This window comes from Anas acuta, chromosome 11 (assembly GCF_963932015.1).
Source record: "Anas acuta chromosome 11, bAnaAcu1.1, whole genome shotgun sequence".
NCBI lineage: Eukaryota > Metazoa > Chordata > Aves > Anseriformes > Anatidae > Anas > Anas acuta.
Window position 1 is genome coordinate 20,830,966 of NC_088989.1, and position 20,307 is coordinate 20,851,272.

General features: G+C 36.0%; 1 protein-coding gene across 18 annotated transcripts in view; it reads left to right on the forward strand.

Moving 5' to 3' along the window:
- Positions 1 to 20,307, forward strand: part of CACNA2D3 (calcium voltage-gated channel auxiliary subunit alpha2delta 3) — a 463,864-nt gene that overhangs the window by 125,370 nt on the left and 318,187 nt on the right. For all 18 annotated transcript variants that reach the window (XR_011100159.1, XR_011100160.1, XR_011100162.1 and 15 more), the window contains one exon: positions 12,598 to 12,657. Coding sequence is in view for 14 of the 18 variants with exons in the window: in XM_068694140.1 (XP_068550241.1) it covers positions 12,598 to 12,657 (60 nt within the window). In the remaining 4 variants the exon portion in view is untranslated. The remainder of the gene's footprint in view (positions 1 to 12,597; positions 12,658 to 20,307) is intronic.

Genomic DNA, 20,307 nt, shown 5'->3' on the forward strand with positions numbered 1-20,307 from the left:
TACTAGTTATTATTGCTTGTGTAATTGAGGTCTTATAGCTCATTTGGATTGTCATGTATCAGAAACAGGAAAAAAACCACATAGTTGTTGAGAACTCGTTCTGGAATATTTTAGTGTTACATAGAAGTGTTTTTTATCATTTAATTCAATGTTGTTGTTTCTTTCCTACAGTCTATGATGAAAGCCTAATTACTTAGTCATATTTGACTCATCCTTGTATCCTGATGCACAAAAAAACAATTACGTTTTCTGTTGTAGATAATGTCAAAAGTGTTACGTACTTATGGCAGATATTGTAAATCAATTTATTATTCATTTTATTACTATTGAATGGGTTGTAACTGTTAAAAGGGCATGAAAGAGTAAATTTAAAAGTCCAGTATAAAACAGAAGTCTTCAAGAGAGATTGCCCAACAGATGTAATAACCGATGGATGAGGAATTTCACAATCTAACACCGCACAGATATGTCATTTATCATAAAACTCTTTCACTGGCATCAGTGGGGTTACATGGAGGTGACACCTAAGACTGGCCCTGCATGTTTACCTCAGGCAGTCTCATGCCATCACCATACAAACACTGAGCCAGAGGAAATGTTGCCCATTCTCATATCTGGCTGTGGCCAAATTATTGCCAATGTACATTACAGATTTATTGCAGTGCACAAAATCAAGGTGTCCGCAGAGGCTTCAGCCTGCGAAGTGTAGACAGGTTCACAGAATAAGGGTTTAACACATGGGAAATATACCTGTGTATTGGAAGCAGAGAGCTAATTGGCTATTTCCCTTTTTTGCGTGCCTTATTTTTGTTATTGTTTGACACATGTAGGTTAGATTGGAAAGACAGAAGATCAGGAGCATCAGCACTTACTGGCCTTTAGGACTTCATTGTTTGTTGGGGAAAAGGTCTTTCTCAGGATCACAGTTGTGTGGGAGTTAAAAATGCTTGTAATGATAATGATTTTGATGTTTTTGTCCTTGTATTGGGTTTGAAGGCTGGAGCAGAGTTGCTGGTTGTAGATGCCTATGTGGTGGAAAGCCTGTGGTGGTGGCATGTGAGGGAGTCATTCAGCTGATGGGGGAACCCTTGCCTGCAGTGTTGGGGTGGTGCTGTGCTACTGTCCTATAATCCAAATTAAGTGGAAAGCTATTATTACAATTTACTCTCTGCATCTGCAAATGTAAGGTGATTTTTTTGTTTACTTTGTTTTTTGTTTGGTTACAGTCTTGTCACTTCTTGAATCTGCATGTTAATTAGCTATGTGAAGACTAATATTGCTCCCCAAATGCATTTATAAATACTTGGAGCATCAGGAGGAAAAGTATTAAGAAAAATGGAAATATGAGATTAATTCCATGGGTCACAGCAAAATCTTGACATGTGTCAGACAATGGAAATGAAGTGCTGTTGCATGTTTTACTTCATTTTGCAAATAAAACTATATGATAATTAAATGCTGAACAGTTGATAAAAACTAATTAAGAGGTGAAAGTATAGCAATCTTTTAGTTACTAGGAGAGTAAGAGTTACAAGACTTTTCTTAATAAAAAACAAAGAACCCCCTGGAACTGAACTAATTCCCTTAACAAAGTAAAGCAGATAAGATTTTGACTTTGCAATACAGCATTTCCTTTGGGTTTGGGAATTTGCAAATGTTCATTTAATTACAAGGACAGTTTAATACTGTTCTCAAGAAAGTAAAACAAAACTATTGCAAAAAGAACTACTTAAAAAGAAAAAAAGGTATGCCTAGGAAGCAGTTGTTGTGTGTGCGTACATATACATATAGGCTTTTAAATCTGTATATAAGTATCATTTTAGAAAAAGGATTCCCCCTATATTTTTCTGTGACTTCAGCGTTAATTCATAGCATATGAGAAAGTCTTTCTAGGTACATGGTACCAACTGCTAGTTACCAAGCATGGGCAGAAGATCCCAGGATTAATCAGCTCAATAAATTTGTGACCAGAGTCACAAATGCAGCCTTTTTTTTTTTTTTTTTTCTTACTAAAGCTGCCAGAGTATACAAAATTATGAAAAGACTATATTATCTCTTAGTCTGAAAGTTGCTTTTGTAATTAATGCTAGCATATTCAGTGCCAGTCAAGTATTCAGAGTGATGAAGTATGGTCTTTGCTCTGTGAAGAAATAACTTGCTTTCAGGGGATAAAAAAAAAAAAAGCTTGGAATTTTATCTTTGCACTTCAGCTGTTTCCAGGAAAGAAATTAGGCAGAATACATTGGTTTACTCTTTCTAAAATAATTCTGATGTTCTTTTCATTAAGATTTTACAACACTTCTATGCTTGAGAACCGAACCTTGAAATTGGCAGGGATGTGGCCTTGACACAAGGTTTTCTTTGAAAATCTGTTCCAGCTGGATCAACTTATCATTTGGAAAATCTGCACATAGAGACATATGGTCATTAGAAACCTATCAGAACATAGCTATCTGTAAGTAAAGTTTCTGAAAATTCTTTGCACTGTGATTTTCAGTACATAGTTGAACAAGAACATAGTTGGTCAGACCTTTAGTTTATTTTAGCTCAAGCCACTAGAAGGCAGTGGAAACAAGGTCCTTATCCCCTGATGCATGTCAGTATGTCTGTGTGCCTCCTAAACACAGAAAAGAGATCAAGGAGACTTAAGGGGGGAGATCTCTTCTCTTGTCTATGTTCAGGTGAGGACACTGGAAAGTGGGAGGGTTGGCAGCAAGAGGAGTCTGATGGGTTTAGGGGAGGCTGAAGAAGTTAGTGGAACAAGGAGAAGAGAGTGGAGGTTAATGAAGTGGTATAAGGTGACAGAGGAAATTAGATTGAAATGTGCTGGGGTTTAAAAATATGCATGGTACAAGATGTTCTAGGTGGGCAATGCAATTGTACCAGAGAACAGGGAAAAATGGAGATGTAGATTGGCAGAGTTAGGACTGAGTTATTGTTAAGGGCCTGGAAATGACTGGTCATGAAGAAGAGCATGTTTGGTAGTGTGGAAGCCAAGGCTGGTATGAAGGAGGAGGAGGAAGAATTGGTAAATGCTAGAGAAGAGGTTGAGAATAGTAGGAAAAAACTCAGTATTGGAATTTGGGGAACATAATGTGAGCATACTGAACTTAGGATGTGGGAAGAGGGAAAGGAAAGAAATAGGAGTAGGTCTGGGTTGTGGCCAGATATGAAAGGAACAGGATTAAACTGTGGTTATTGGAAGGCAGAAGTGGGTATATTTCAGTGGGCAATTGAATCTGTGCCTGCATAACCTGAGGTGAATGATTGCAAAGGCCATTGCTGGTGCATATAGAAACAGATGGCTACTGCCATCACTCTGTGAGGTCTGCAAAGGTCATAGGCAGTATGTATCAGTGTTCTAACCAAGCAAAATCATATGGACAAGACAATACACTATCACATCAATAACGACAGCATAGTGTTACTGGGCATTGAACTAAGGCACCTCCATTCTGGCACTTCCTGGCTTTTGTGAGTTTGGCTTTGTCATCTGCACTAGTGCTTGAAGCTTCTAGCATAACGTACTTGTTCTAAAACTATAGAAATATAACAATACTAATACTTGTTTTAATTCTCAGGATAGTTGTTAGGAGAGGTGGAACACTTGATACGATATCCTCACTGTATCCCAATTTCAAACTTACCTTGCCTGCTGTGCTTACCTCAGGAACTACTGCTTTTGTTACATCTTCCCAGTAACACTAAACTTAATATCTAGCTTAGAGCATTCTCATCACCTATTCTACTTCACTTTTTTTTTTTTTTTAAACAAAACAAAACAAAAAACCTGTTCAAATTTGATTTCTCATTTTAAATTCTTTTTAAAAAAAATACTTAATTTAATCTGTCAGCAACAGAAATCCCGACCCTCTGGAAAGTCAATAACAGTCAAATTGACTTGAGAGAGAGTGAGTAATACCTTCTGTGAACAGCTGGGTTTGAAAGTGAAGATAAGTCTCAGTGTGTTGTGACTGAGTGTTGGGTGAGGCAATGGAAATAAGTTCCTGCAAACTCTGAAATTGACCTTTGTTTTGAGTAATAAATCTTGCAGTTTTGTTGTTATTGTGTCAGTGTCTGGTTGGCAACTGAAATATCATAACTGATTTTGTTGAAGTTGACCACAGATTGCAAGTTGAATTGGAATTAACCTGGGAGTTTGAGCTTCAGTGCAGAAGTGAGGAGAGAAGCCAAAGGAGGGAACAGAGCAGCCAGTTGGATTTGCGTGGCACTTCTGCATGTGCATAGCATAGAAACACCTCAGCATGGTTCCTAGTCCCCAGACAGCTGTCACGACAAGGTGTTACCCCAAGGCTCCTTCCCCTATTCAGTAGGCATGGGAATATTTCCGTGTTTGTTTAGCTCATTTATGTTGCACATACGATGTAGGATTCATCTCCCTTAACATCAGCTGTATACAGTTACACATCTATTAAAGAAAAGAGTGAAGGAAAAGCTCCGAAGTTCTCCCTTCCCAGTATCTTACTAACTATTTTAGAATGGGATGAGCTGCTCTTCAGAGTTCTCTGTCTCTACATATGGAGGACATCTAGTTACCTTGTGTAGAGAGGTGATTAACTTTGAAATAGCTGAAGTTAGGGAAGATGAATCCTACCAATAGAAAATTTTGCATTCAGTGAACTCAGATGGCAACAGTTATCCCAAATCTTCTTTCAGCAATATCTGCAAAGCATCCAGCAATGGTGTTGAGAGCTGTCAGAGCAAAGGGCAAAGTGTTTTTGCTCAGACATTGTATAAGTTTACACAGTACTCAAATGCAGCAAGATATCCTGGCACTAGGAGGAGCATGATGAAATCAGCTGGAAAGAGTGACCTGTGGAGGGTTACATATGAGAATTAGATGTTTTAATTTCATTATATCAGTGTAGGGGACAGGACTAAGAATCGTGGTGATACTTATAGGCTTCTAATGACACTGTACTTAGGGAGGGAGAGAGAGATGTGTGCACAGATGCTTATTTATATACGTGCATTTGTATACACACACAGACCAGCTTTCCTTGATTTTGGAAGGTGTTTCACAAAGAAAAAAATATAACTTTTTTAAATTATGGGGAAGGGAGCAATGTATCAGTTGTGAATTATCAGTTGTGAAAACAAAAAATTACAATGGAGCTTTCATATTGCAAGTGGAGTTAAAAAGCTATGTAAAGGTATTTCTAAAAGAGTTATCTAACCTTGGATAAATACATGATTGGTGTGAAATGGTGAAGAATCTTTCCTTTGGCCATGAGGTGCAGGAGAGGTGGCTGAAGGAGCTGGGCACTGCAGTACTCAGTGCAGGCACATCAAATTTTAAATAGCCTTGGAACCACCTCAGGTTGCATTGATTCCTTGGTGGCTGGGACTTACGAAATTAAAAGAACAGAAGAAAACCATATTTAGCACGATTCCTTTCTGCTCTGTGTTAGGCATAATGTGATAGCAACAAAATCAGTATTATTTTTTTTTTTTGATTTATTGGCTTTGTGCACCTTTGAGCCCAGTAGAATGCAGTAGAATGTTACCTCTTCATCTGTGGCCTTCCTTCCATGGTAATCTCCAGATGCCGTAACTAAATAGGGAGTTGTAGTGTTAACCTAGTTAGTTAGAAATGCATCTAATTACACCAGAATTGTCCTAACCACTGTCGTGCTACATATGAGATTCATGTACTTTATCATAACTAATCCATTTACAGTTTCATTTGTCTGTTCAGCTCTTTGCCAACCAAGATCTTTGTTGCTTCAAAAAAACAACTAACTCTCTAACAATGATCAACCCAAAAATCTGCAAGTCTTGAATAAATAAAAGAGAATAATTGAAGTTATTTACAATAATTGCATATGTTAAGCTTTTAATTTATTTTTTTTCTATATTTATAATTTATGCTTTGGTTGTGTTGATGCATCACTGTGACTGAGCATTGCCCAGTAAATTGGAGGGGAATTTTATACTAGTCCTAGAGCAGTCTGGTTTTGATATGACATTAATTGCAAAATTAATATTTGTCTTAAGCCACGAGAAGTAGGATCTCTTCTTTTATCAAGATAACAGGCTTAATAATTTTCAGTGTGTCTGAAGCACAGCAACAGCAATTCTAATGACAGAATTTTCTTCAAAGTACTTGTAATTGAGAAGAATAGAATAAGAAATAAAATCTGCTGCTGTGTTTTCTGAAAAGAAACCACTTTTCCCCTTTACACCCCTGCCCTGATCTTGAGGGGTGTGTGGGGGGAAACAGCGAAATTTTAAGGCTGTTCTTGGCCTGTCTAAAAATCCATGTGTTACTGATGCTAGCAAATTTTCCTCTAAAGTCAGCATTGGCCTCTGATATCTACACTGCTTTTCTGGTTATGGCAAGCACATGCAAAGCTATTTGCAATGAAATAGTGAGACCGAGAGGCCTGTTTCCGCATCACTGCATTCATCACCATGTTACATGATATTGTTTTCAAGCACAGAAAATAATAGGGAACTGATGGACACCATAAAATATTCTCTGTTGGTTTCTTTACCTTCTCTGCTAAATGAACTACGGAAGAAGCAAACCCCGAACTCTGGTTTCTGACTGCAGCAGAATTACCACCCATGCCAGAATATTACCTAAACACACTTCAAGCTAATAAATATTTTATTTTATTTTATTTTATTTTATTTTATTTTATTTTATTTTATTTTATTTTATTTTATTTTATTTTATTTTATTTTATTTTATTTTATTTTATTTTATTTTATTTTTATTTTATTTTATTTTTTATTCTTTAATTTTCCCCCCCAAACAGCCCAAACTTTTCAGAAGTTTTCAAAGCATCTGTAGCCTCACAGGTTGCCTGGAAAGGAAATCCCTTTTTCACTCCTGAAATGAACCCCAACATTGGGAAGTCACAGGAAGATAGGTGGATAATGTTTTTAAAGTTTGGTAATCTGTTACTGAGTGCTCCCACATGCACAACCTTGGCTTCTAACAAAGGAACCAGTGAAGAAAATTACTCTGACTGAAAAGCAAGTTGTGGTTTCTCTCCCAGGACGCTACTCACCTGCTGAACTGTGCTGTAAATAGTTATCTGGCTGCACTTTAGGAAGTATTCTTGGCATGTTCACAGCTCAATTATTATAAACTTTGATCTGAATAAACTTTGATCTGAAATTTGATGGTCAAATCAATAACAAGGTTATTAAAATTACACCAAGTATATTACACATTCAGATTTTTCATCTGAAAAAGTGTAACTCTTGGTAGTTGTCAGTATTTTCCACTACAGAACATTTTCTAGTTTTGTTCTTTCAGTAATGTAATAAAAAGTAATTGCTGCAAATTGTTAAAGAAAGAACATCTTTCAAAGGACTAGTTTTCCTTCATTTTCCTACCTGCTGTCTTTATTTACAAATTTTGTTTGAATTTGATTGAGAAGCCCTTGTTACAATTTCATACAAAGAACACTGGGAGGCAGGTTTTTAAGCTTACTTAAGTTCCCTTTTTTTTTTTTTCTGTATGCAGTAGTTTTTCATTATTAACTTTGCGTTGTATTCCTAGGATGCTCCTGGGATTAGACTTTGTGCCATTTTTTTAATAAAGCTTTTAATTATTTTTCATCTACAAACCACATCTCAAACCAACTGTGAAGAAGTATACAAGATTTGGGTGGGTGGTGAATCTCCAACAGATCTAATGCCATGGGGAAAAGATGAAAGATTACAGTTTGGGTTGAGGCTTTTTTTTTTTTCCTGTTAGTTGTAATTGAATTTATTGAGATGCTAGAATAGAAGAGCTTCCTATGGGTTTGTCTACAAAATTTTTTTTTTTTTGATGGTTATGTCCTACTGTTCAGAGCAGGGCCAGAATCAGTGGCCCTTGACTGAACCTTGCCTGAAGTATCCTGGATGAAATTGTTATAGACCCAAAATGATGATTGTGCAATGCGTAGCACAGAGCAGATGTAACAACTCAAACTGGCAAGATTCACATAATGTACTGAAAGAAATGTTGAGGCATAGTCTAGAGAGTTTGGCAATAATGTGCAAGTAGAAGGGCAGCTGACATGGTGGCGTTTTAACACGCAGAACTGAAGCTGTGCTTCTTAGCTGCTTTGTTAGCAGTGAGGCTGGGACAAAACAAAGGAGCATCTACTGTGGAGAGAGCAGAGCTTTCATTTTCTGTTACTTCATAGTGTTGTGTTTAGGTACATTCCAGTATAGCAGTTTTGGCTGTTTTGAAAAGAAATTTCATCACATTAGTGTTATGGAATATAAACTATTTATGTTATTGACAAATAATCATAACTAGAACCAGCTTGGTACTGATACTAAGGCAGAGCAGTCTTCTGTTCTTTTCTGAAATTTGTAACTGTTTGGTTTTGAGAAGAGAGCAATTTCTAGTAGCATTTCTGGTTTTATGTGTGGCAATTGGTTTACCTTCAAAAAAAGAGAATGGAAACTATCAAATATAAATGTGTTTCTTCAAGATTTGATAACTGAAGAGAGAGAAGAATATAACATCAGGCAGGATTTATGGATATGGTTTAGTGACATTCTGTGGTTCAGGAACTCACAAACTGTTTCAGGCTCTGTTTTGCTTGTTAATTTATTTATTCTAACTGGAAATGTAATTCTAATGAAGGACAGTTAAAGAAAAATGAGCTGAAAGCCTTACAAGAAACATGGAAACAGTAGATATCTTCTCAGAAGCTAAAATTGATACCCTGTGCTTTATTTTCTTCTTGTTTTTCCTAAAAATTATTTTCCTCTGCATTTATTTTCACTTTTTCTGTCCATGTGATCCATCTTAACCAGTTTCTGTTGGATTCTGTTTTTCCCTTATCTATTCTGTTTCATTCAGTATTTTTTATTGTTGGCTCTACAAGAACCTAACATGAATGAGAGTTTATCTGGGAATATCAGTTTACTGAACTTAAAATATTTGTCAAAAAATTATCCTAATCTTAAGTGGCTTGGTGGATTTTTTTTTTATGTTATTGAGAAGAAAAAAATATTTATTCTCTCAGCCTTCTCTACATTAACCGTGATACTACTAAAAATATCCAACGTTGGCTTTTGATTTTGGTGACTGTTTTGGTATTTCTTTTGAGGGTGTGAGTTTATTACCCTTCCCTGGTTCATGCCCTGTTTGTATCCACGCTTCATTTTGGTATGCTAACTAAGTCAGTTAATCTTTCTCAAATTTATGCATATTTGAAAAATTACAAGGATTAGTTCCTTAACAAGGGGAGCTTCAGTTGAAGTGCCATAGAATGTGGAAATTGTTCTTTATCCAAAGATTGTATGCTGCCCTGGACTTCTGTGTGCATCCATGTTGCGAACATGTAGAGCTAAATGCTCCTAAAAAAAAGTCTTAAAAGGTTTAACTCCAACAATAGCTCATTGAGCATTGGTAATTCATTCCATGTAAAATATATAGATAACTCACAACTCCCTTCAGGATAACCACAGCTTGGTGAAAATTTATTTGTTACAGCAATGATTTTAGAGCATGTTTACTCTAATGAAAATATATTGGCATTTGTATTAAGAGTGTCATTATAAAGTATAAAATTAGGATCAATAATCATGCAAAGTGTTGAGCAATCATTGCTACATAACTGCTCAGTCATTAAAATATTTTAAAGGGTTATTGTTTTGTTGGCCTCAAAAAAAAAAAAAAAAAAAAAAAGGAGCATTGCAGTATGACGTATTTTTCATGTTTCTGTCTCCCAAGCTTTAATGAATTTCTTCCATCATGCTTCATCCCTTTGGGAACTTCTGCATGAAAAGAAAAAAAATAAAAAGGCAAAATAGCCCCCTCCTCCTCCAAAAAAAAATTCATTCTGATATCATCTGTGTATATCCACTAATGTGTAATTTTGTGGACTTCAGCTTCTTAGTAGTTTACCTGTTCTGTAGCTGTCCTAGATTTCTCACAGTCTCCTTTCTGATGGTGCTGAGATAGTTAAAGCAAACCCTGTGGTTAGGGACTATTACACAGAAAATGTAGTATCTGCTTGTGTTATCTACATTCAGTGTACCTAAATTTAATTTTTCCTATTAGATTTTTAAGGATGAAGCATTTGTGTCTGCTTCTCCCAGGAAATGTTTCTGTAGATCGCTTTTTTGTTGTTCTGTTTCCTATAGAGAATATTGCATTGAAAGAGTGTTGAGATGTATATAACTTCTTTTTTTTTTTTTTTTTCTTTGAAAGAACAAATACAACTGACATTTTAATGAAAAATCAATATAGTATCAGTTCATACTTTTCATTTCAGTGCTGCCCTCCTTACCAGATGTTTCTACTATTGCCCATCTTATGTTTCTCTAGCTATTTCTAACATGGAGGGATAAATTTTGGATTAAATTTACCTCACTAAGGCAAAAATGTAATTGAAACACATAGGGATCAATGCAAACTTTATAAGAAACTATGAATTATTTTTCTAGCCCACTAGGTATTGATATCTCATGAAATACTGTCATATTTTTTCTTCTGTTGACTAAGTGTTTCAGCACAGTAAGAAAAAACTTTTCTCTTTTCCATGTATTCTTTTCTGTATTAAGATTTTTTTTTGGCTCTTCTTTTTCCTCACTTTATTTATTTATTTATGTTTATGTTTCACTTGGAAATACCCATCAGTCATGATCTTTTGTATTACGTGTGCAGAGTAGTAATATGAGTATGGTTTTGATATAAAGGGGTACACATCTCCAGAAATGCATTGAATTAGAGTAGTTATATTACATTAAGTGCCTTCTTCATAATTAAGGAATGATGTTTACATTTGTAAAACAGCATCAACAGGTCACTAACACACTGAAGATGAGCTTCAGAAATTATTCAATTGTTTAATCCTCATGGTTCCCAGGCTTTCCTACCAAAATAGTTTGGACTTTTTTGATTCTAAATGAAAAAAAAAAAAAAAGATTACAAGTTACATTTTTGCTACTATCCATACAGTACAGGAGCAGTTGAAACAATTCCATAGATTTTCACACTTTATTTGAAATATTTTCTCATGGCTTGCCTTCAGGCAACCTGTCATGATGCTTTGCTTACTTTTAGCTGCCTGCAGGAAGGTGAGCTAGTATGCATTTCAGTTCAGTTCTGGTTTGGCTTCCCTGGTATGGGAGTAAGGAATGAAGGAAAAGGTGGGACAGCCTTCCTGCTGGGAGCTGCTGAGCAGGGTGCTGGAGGAGCCCAGCAGAGGACGGAGGGTTTGCAAGCCATATGATGAGACAGATGTGGGAGGAAAGACTGTGATGTGCTGTGGCTCTGCACACCCTGGTGAACACAAATGGAACCAATGAGGCTCTGCTTTAAACTCAGTTTTTTGTTGAACCATTTGTTCTGAATTGGCAACCAGAAATATTTTTCATAGTTTTCATTATAGTAAATTTTATAGCAATTGATAGGAATTCTGATTCCCTTTTGATTTATATCCGAAGACTTGATAAAGGGGTCGTCTTGAAACAGGAAGCAGAAGTGTGCACAGCTGTCCATTAAGTGTCATGAATGAGAGCCTTGAGTTTACTTGCTTTGCGATTAAAAAAAAAATAAATAAATGAATATACATACCAGTATCCGATATACCAAAAAACGAAAACAAACAAAAAAAAGAATAAGGATGGATCAAAATATTCTGTGACAGTTCATGCTCTGATTGATTTTGTGTTGTACATACATGAATGTTCAGTTAGTTTAAATAAAACACAGGAAGAGTTGCGTTTAGAGTTGAAATACTCAGAGCTGTAACAAACCCTATGTAAAACATCCTGAAAAGGATGTAATCTCTTTTCAGAAGAGAATGTCTGCAGCAAACCCCCACGTGAATTAGTTTTCAAGTAGCTGTGTCCTAGTATAAACCTCATTTTGTCCTTCAGATAATAGTAGTAAGGAACACAACAGAGAATTCTTAGTATAAGGAGGAAAAAGTACTACTGAATTACTGTCATTTGGTAAATATTACTTCCATAATAGAAGACAGTTCTTGTGTTTATACACCATGTTGAAGTAGTATGCACAACACTTTAAATCTGCTAGGTAAATGAACCTCACATCTGTTTTTCTAATCTTTCATATTTGATTTATTATTAAGAAATTCCATTTTATTTAAGTTGCTTTCAGTCAAGAGCATTATTAGGAAATACTTCTCATTTTAATTTTAAGAAAGATTTGCAAAGGGAATCTATATGCAAAATGAAGTCCAGAGTGTTAAAGCCTCTTGACGTGATTTTGTGTTTTTTAAAAATCAGTGTCTGAGTGAGAGCTGCAGGATGCTGAGCACTTGTGTTGGGGAAAAAATGAGCAAATGATCTGTATTTTTATCTTTATTAATTAGTAGTTGATCTCTTCTGAAAATTTTGTCCCACCAAGCATGGATGCTGAGGATTTAAAAACTCTGATCCTTTTTTTTTTAAACTGTGGTTAGGTTATTTCTATTTATTTATTTTTCTGAATTAATGAAATATTATAGCAGATATCATGTGGAGATGATGAATTACATGGTTCTCAAACAATTATTTTCTGTTTGTAATACTGGAAGAAACTCCTGGATTTAACATACTATCTATTACTTCAAAAAATAAACTTTTTTTTTTTTTTTTTCCCAGCGTCTTGTTGAAGCTGCAGAAGATGCTTACCTGAAACATGAGTTTGATGCTGATTTGCAGGTAACTACTACTAATAGATTTCTTCAATATTTGTCATAAGAGTATGGATTTATACAATAGCTTAAGTGAAGAACTGCTGTAGAAGGCCAAGTCTGTGAGTAATAGAAGGATGCTGATTACAGAAGATGGAATTCACGAAGGCTGGCTCAGTATTTTGACAGGTTACACGTTCAGGATGTGTGTGGTGAGAGACCTGGTTCGTGGATTTTACTCTTTTAGAGATTTCATTTAAATTCTTTGCATGTCTGCCTAGGTCAAGATATTTAAACTCAGTAATTAGCAGCATGTTTCATCGTTACAGTGCACTGGCAAGGAATTGTTCAGTAGAAGAGTTGAATTTGCAGATGGGGTGGGACCCACGGGGATGGATTAGCCTGACCTTGATTTGAGCAAATGGTTTGCCTTCGGATCTGTGTCTAAAGCAGACACTGTTCTCTTTTTTTTCTCTTTTACCTAGAAGCCCTTAGAGCCAGACCATTAGTTGAAAATTAGTTAAAAATGATTAAAAAGAAAATCTTTGCTTAAATAAAGGGTGTAGTTAAAAAACAGATTAATTTAAAAAAGCAAGTGATCTAATCCCCATCTAATAATGGGAAATTTGACAGAAAGTGTTACTCAATAGTTAAATGTGTAACATCTTACCTTTGAATTCCTTTATCCTTGGTTTCCTGAACACCATGTTAGGGGGAGTTTTATTTACTTTGACTTCAGATATCTAGAATTAATTTTAAATCTTTCTGTGAATATTAGCCATGTGTCCATTTAAATTCTAAGCTTAAGCATTAAGGGAAACAGAGACGTTTCCAGCAGGCTTTCCTATACATTCAGCTAAGGAATACGTAGAACTGTAAGTTTTGTTTTCAGAAGTTACCTTGGTTACTTCCAGTAATCACAAAACATTTTCCATTTTCTTGTAATGAAAAGTTGATACAAGTAACCAATTTCTGTGCAGGAAAAAAAGAAAAAGAAAAAGAAAAAAAAAGGAAAAAGAAAAAGAGAAAGAAAAATGAGTGAACTTTTAAGAGATAAGGATAAAAAAAATCAATTTAGCAGGTTGTGATGCTGAGCTCTGTCACTAAAAGTTATAGTAAAGATAAAATGAGAGCATTGGAAGTGATTATTCATATTATTGTTGTGCTCAATGAATGCTGACTTCTGTATTCAAATGCTTTAGAGCTCTGCTACGTTCAAGCCTTTTAGAGGTGTGCTGTATTTTATTTTCTGAACTGTACCTTGAAGAAATAGGAGCTATTGTCTGGAAAAAATCAGAAACACTTTATAGAATTTTTTTTTTTTTTTGAGACCTACAGTAAGTGCTTCTTCTCTGCAGGATAGTTCTCACTTTGATAAAGTCCTTCATTTGCTGAGGCTTTGAAGATATTAACACTTTCAGGAAGCCAAGTTAAAAGCCATTTTGTGTCAGCAGCATTAACAGGACAATCAAATCTTTGTGTAGAGCTCTGTTGTTTATTACTGTCACGGTCCATTAAAGCTAATCAATTGTTAATCTTGGTTTCACCGACCCCTTTGCAACCCTTGCTGGGTGATTGTTGTTCTTTATCAAAAATCTCATAATACCATCTGTTCAATATAAAATAATGGCCAGAATGATTTGATAGCGTACGTTGAAGTGGAGAGGAACAGAATGCTTATATAAAATATAGTATATAAAATTTTGCTATCAAAGAGGATTTTTTTTGGTGTTTGTTTTGCCTTGGCCAATGTGTAGAAGACAGGATTAAATATTTAGAATTAGTGTTATGTGATATAGTACCAGTCTGTGATCTGTGTGGACAGATATTCTGGAAATTCAGAAGACATGAAAAGAAAGTGCAGTTGTACCTTTTATTGGTCCAGCATCACCCCCTATGTCTTGAGAACAGAATAGATAATATTGTGTCAGTACATAAAAATGATAAAAGTGAGAAATAAATTATATTAATATTTTTATTGACCGCAAAAAATACCAACTTAAAGAAAATAACTGGAAAAAAAATATTTTTTAGACTGCTCATGTTCTCTTCAGCAATGCTGAAACTATATTATTTGCTTAAGCTAGACCTGGTCCCTTGTAGTTATTTTTCTCAGTAAGATTACTAGTTTTGTCTTTAGTTATTCTATAGGTATTCTAATCAATATACTGAAATACTGTATAATGATCTAAGCTATTTGGCTATTATATAGATTCCCTGGGCTGAATCTATTGGCACCACCAAACTCAGCCCTGTAGTTATAAATAAAACTCCCAGAGAATTGAAAGAAATAAATCAAAGTAGGTGATAGGATGTTTAACTCATCAGTGTTATATATTGAATGTTTGAGTAATGACCAAACTATGAACTGGTGAGAGCCGATGTCAGAGCATTAACCTGCAGTATCTGGGGTTGGGAAAATTGTTTCCTCTGCTAGGGATGAAAACTAAGAGCTGCAGCTATAGCAAGATACGAGGAAATGACCTTTTAAGAGTTACTTATTTGAACCTTTAACCCTGTTCAGGTTTTTTTTTACTGGTTGTTATGGTTTCAAATTATTCAGGGTTACTAAAGACTCTTCAAATAGACGTTAAGTGGAATAAATATGTTGAATAATGTATTTGCGGATATAAGATATATTACTATCTGTATTGGTATGCCAAGTTGTCTTGTTACAATATTTCCACAGATTTAAATGATCTCTCTTGCTTCATACAGGACACTGTGTCTGTGCTTGCCTTTGTGGAAAGTAGTGTAAAGTATGGTCCATTTGTCCTGAATCTTGCACCTTTAACATGATGAGAAAAGACATATAGGGGCTAACTGCCAAGCACAGACCCAGAGAGAGTGCTGGATATTACAAGTTTGGAATTGATTCTATAGCACGCTTTAGTTTTGTTGACACATTGTATGTCTGAAAAATATTTGTGGTGGGGGGAGAAAGAGAATATTATCCTTTTCTTGAGGGGGGATGATCTGTTAGAAAGAATTTTCAGTTTATTATTATTAACTGAAATTTGACTTCTTGATCATTTACTTGCCTTGTGTTTGGGTAACACTGCTGAAGATGTAAACTGCCTTGTCATAATTCAGTGGAACACCATGGTGAAGCTGGTGTTCAGACCTAAGGAAGAGTCTTTGAAGGGGAATACTCCCCGGAACTGTCATGTACACAGGAACTTGTATATGCAGCTGATACAACTGCACACATGTACAGGCTTTGTCCTCCTACCACATTTTCTCAAACATAAAAATATATAAAAATAAAATGTTTGGTTATGGCTTTTGGTTCACTTGCTGGATGGTTTCAGTATACACGCTTGATATTCATCTTAGCATTTTAGAGAAGTCTGAATGTTTATTGTCTCAGTAACTTTGAATGAGGCACAGAACTAGATTTACACTCTAGTGGTATTAATACTTTTCTGGCTGTTAGAACTATGCCCACAAGCCTGAATCAGCACTTGAAGTGTTCTGAACATCCACAATTGAAAGGGAAGCCTGATGGATTCATGCACTTAAAACCAATGACTTAAGTGACTTTTTGAAAATGGTGTTTAAAATAGCAGTGGAACATCTGATGTTTGATGTGTTTCATGGATTATATGTCTAAGATGTTTACTTTCTAAATCTGAAATCAATCTATCTAATCTCCAAACCTGGAAACCTAATGTGAGATCTGACAGCCTAACTTTTTCTAGTGCTTCCTTTTTAATGCTTTGCAGACTACATTGCTCTCAGCTATATTGTTATGGGGCGTGGATAGTGTAACTTTAGCTAATAACAAGGTGTGAAGAAGATATCCTTAACTATCAATGGTTAACTTTTCATGGTCCCGAGGAACTCTTGCAGGGGTAGCTTTAATGCCTGGAAACATTACAGTTGGTTCAGCTGTAAAATCTGCCTCTGGAACTCTTTAGACCCAAGGTGCATCACACAGGACCTACTCTCCAGGGGTTCATCTTTGTGTTCCTCTAACACTTGTGATTATGTGACTTGTTCTTCTGTAAGGTTATACACGTCTAGCCAAAGGCATAATTTGGTTACAGCTATGATGCAGGGATGCTGCCAAGACCTGCAGAAGTTTTGTTGTTACCGTGTTTCATGAATAGTTCAAAGTTTTCTGTACTCATCAAAAGGCAAGGGAGATCAAGGAAAGACAGTAAATGCAGAGTTCAGAATGTGATTAAAAAACAGCAAAACCCTGAACTCTTAAGAGAGAAAAAAAGCCCAGAACTCTTAAGAAAGCCCTAAAACTGCTGCAGTTTGAGGGCTTAAAATACAGGAAAAGTGAAATAAAAATATGAGCAGCTAGTGTCAGTGAACTAAAAGGCATAAGAGGATGCTGTTAAATGATAAAAATAATTGTTTAGTGTCCTTGTTTGGTTTTAGTGTTTCCTTTAAGTAATATATATATATATATATATATATATATATATTTTTTTTTTTTTTTTTTTCAGAAAATGCTTTTATACTTCTTTCTGAAAGGAAAACAGCAACAACAAAATTTTTTTTGCTGTTAGTAGTTTCTTAGTTCAGTTTTACTCATGTTGATTTCTGTGAGCTGAAAGTGACTTCTCAACTGCTCTAATAGTGGAAGTGCCACAAACCGTCTTGCAGATCCTCAGCTGTAAGGACAAGCTGTTGCAGTGGAGAGCACTTCATCTTGTCTCCTCTTTGCTCTTTACGTCTTGAAGTTGGGAAGGGAAAAGAAGAAAAGCTAAATGCCTATGGAGCTATGAAGATATTGGTGAATTTTGGATGTTACTGGTTAAAGACAGTGATATGGTTTAGTGGAGGACTTGTTAGTGTTAGGTCAGAGGTTGGACTCGGTGATCTTGGAGGTCTCTTCCAACCTAGATGATTCTGTGATTCTGTGAAAGATTCTCTAGAATTGATGCACACAAAGTAGAAACCTCCTGAGGAAAGTTACACCAGTTCAATCTCACTCATTAAATACAAATGTAGTACTTTTGCCTGTTGATGTCTGCTTTACATTATTACAGAAAGCTGAACCATACAATTCCCAAAGAATAGTATGACTGAGCAGTTCCTTTAGTCTCCCCAACATTGTTCCTTTTGTATTTATTTGTCCCTTTACTATGTTTGCTTTCTACCAGAAATGAGAAGGAAATAGCTTTCTCATCCCCAGAGTATTTTCAAAATTTCAACTTCTCCACTTAAACACTCACCTGTCGCAAAGCTTTTTCTGAGTAACAGAAACCTCTGTTTCAGAACAGCTTGTAGGTAGGGCACTCGGTGAGGATACGGGGCCTGTTCAAGCTGCTTCTTTAGTGAACATTAAATTATATGTATGATGTGAAACAATTGCAACAGAAGATTGTGAGACACTCTGCTAAGAAAAAAAAAAAAAGATGGATAGGGCTGTTGCTTTGGCTCTGAGTCTCTCTTCTGCTTGGTTCAGGATGTGGATCTGTGCTGCAGCATAAGTCTTTTCCCCTCTGGTGCAATTCTGCAAAAGAGAAGTTTATTTTCCAAAACCAGGAAGAATCACACATCAGAACTAACAGCAATAACAAGATTGAACAGAAAGTATTACACACATATAATACATATATACAGATCTTCCTTTCCCATGCTCAAATTGTTAAGTGTTTCCAGGTTGCTTTTTTATGCTTTTTGTAAGCATCTATAAGAGTTAGAGATGTGTTTAAGAGAAATAAAAGCTGAAATTCTTGCATATTCGCATAAATTCACAGGTTGAGGTTAGAAGCAAAACAGAAGTTTTCATTAGAATAGTGATAAACTCAGTGTTTGCAGTACTGAATGCTCTTTGATGTTTTTTGCAAGGCAATTCTCTTATTCCAATAGAGCAATAAGTCAGTATTGTACATGTGATAGGATAATGAGGTACCAGAAACAGTCAGTCAAATTAAACAGATATGTTCACTTTCAAGGAGTGTGAAAATAAAAATAAATAAATTAATTAATTAATAATAAAAAATACAGGAAATGAACTTTTAGCAGAAAATCAAAGACAATACTTTATGCTGCAGTTTTAACATGGTGATATCAGCCTTAAAATCGTGTTGAATTTTGTCATATCAAGCTGGGAGAAATCACGTGAGATCTTTGCTTGTGGCCTCAAAAAGTTTCCTCTTTCAACACACCCAATGTTCCTTCCCCAAATACTCAAACCAGAACAGCTTCTGCCAGTGTGATTGCCTTTCCATAGGGTGAAAATAGCATGGGATCTGTGCAGGCCACAGCTTGCAGCTGGGAAGGCAGCAACTGTCCCTGCATTTCAAGGCAGGCTGCCATTTGGGAAGCGGAGCATCCGCCTGACTCCAGCTCTGTGGATCTGGGTGGCCCACGGTAGAAGGAGCAGAAAGCTGAAGGGAAAGCATGGCTTGGGAGAGGAAGACTGGGGAGGGTGCAGAAGAAAGCATCAGTGGGGTAGAAGAGGTAGGTGTCACAAGACTGTAAAGTGCTGGAAAGTGAGATGGAAAAGGAGAAACAAGTAAGTAATGTATAAAGGCAAAACTGTGAAGTGTTAATTGCTTTGTGGTTTAAGAGTACTGACAGTAATCTTTTTGTAAGCCTCTCAAAAGCCATTACCTTAGCTTGCAGTAAAGCTAAAACAGAGAAACCATTTTCAGCATTTTTTTTTAAAAACAAAACTTTTTTCCACCCTCTTCGGTGTCAGGCTATGCAATTATGTAAACAGTAATAAGCAGTCTGACATAAGCTTTGTTATAAAACAAAAGAAACCCTCAGAGTGAGTGGGTAAGGTCCAAATATGCATAAAAAATGGGTTTCAGAGAACTTTGGCAGAATGAGTATGCATAGGAAGTAAGGGAGGAACACTGCATAGCAATAAGGGAAAATATCCCAATGTTCTTGAAAAACATATGCTTCTTGAGATTTCCATAAACCTCTGAGAAACTTGTTATCGTTGTCGGAGCAGACAGAGCTTGTGTGTTTAAAATCAGCTCTCTAGTTTATGGGACTATCCATGTAATAATTATTAATTATTACATGGATAGTCCCATAAGTTAGTTACATAAGTCCCATAAGATAGTCCCATAAGATAGTTACATTGATTACATATTATCCAATTATTACAAATCAGGAAAGCAAATAAGGAGCCAGAGGAAAGCAGAAATGACCATGTGAGATGAAATTAGGCTCACCAATACTTAGCATCTGGCGTAGTGGTGATAGCAAGCAGAAATTTGGAATTAGATGTTTTCAGTGAGCGGTTGTTTGAATTCGTTGTCAAGACTTGCACCCTAGAAACTGGATTGAATTAGTGAACATCTTTCCCTTAGGAAAAAAGAGAGATCGTCACCTGAAAAAGCTTTATAACTAGCTTTTAACTTTTTGCTGCAGAAAGCGCCAGCTACTCCTCAGTATGATCTGCGAGTCCTGTATTCCTGAGCTTGCTGGCAGACCTGCCCTCAGTGCTGGACATCTACCCGAGGGCAGCCTGGGATGCTGCTGGGCTCCTGCTGCTCCTTGGGTGGTGGTTCTGGGGATTTTGATCCTGTCAAGGTTCAGAAATGCTTCTCTAGCTTGGCTTTCCTTTATCTGTGGCTATTCATTTTGTATCAAGCAATACAAGGAGGAGGTGATGTACAAAGTGTGGTGGTTTTTTTTCTTCTTCTTTTTTTTTTTTTTTTTTTTTTTATTTGTTGAGACTTCCATATGGAAGATG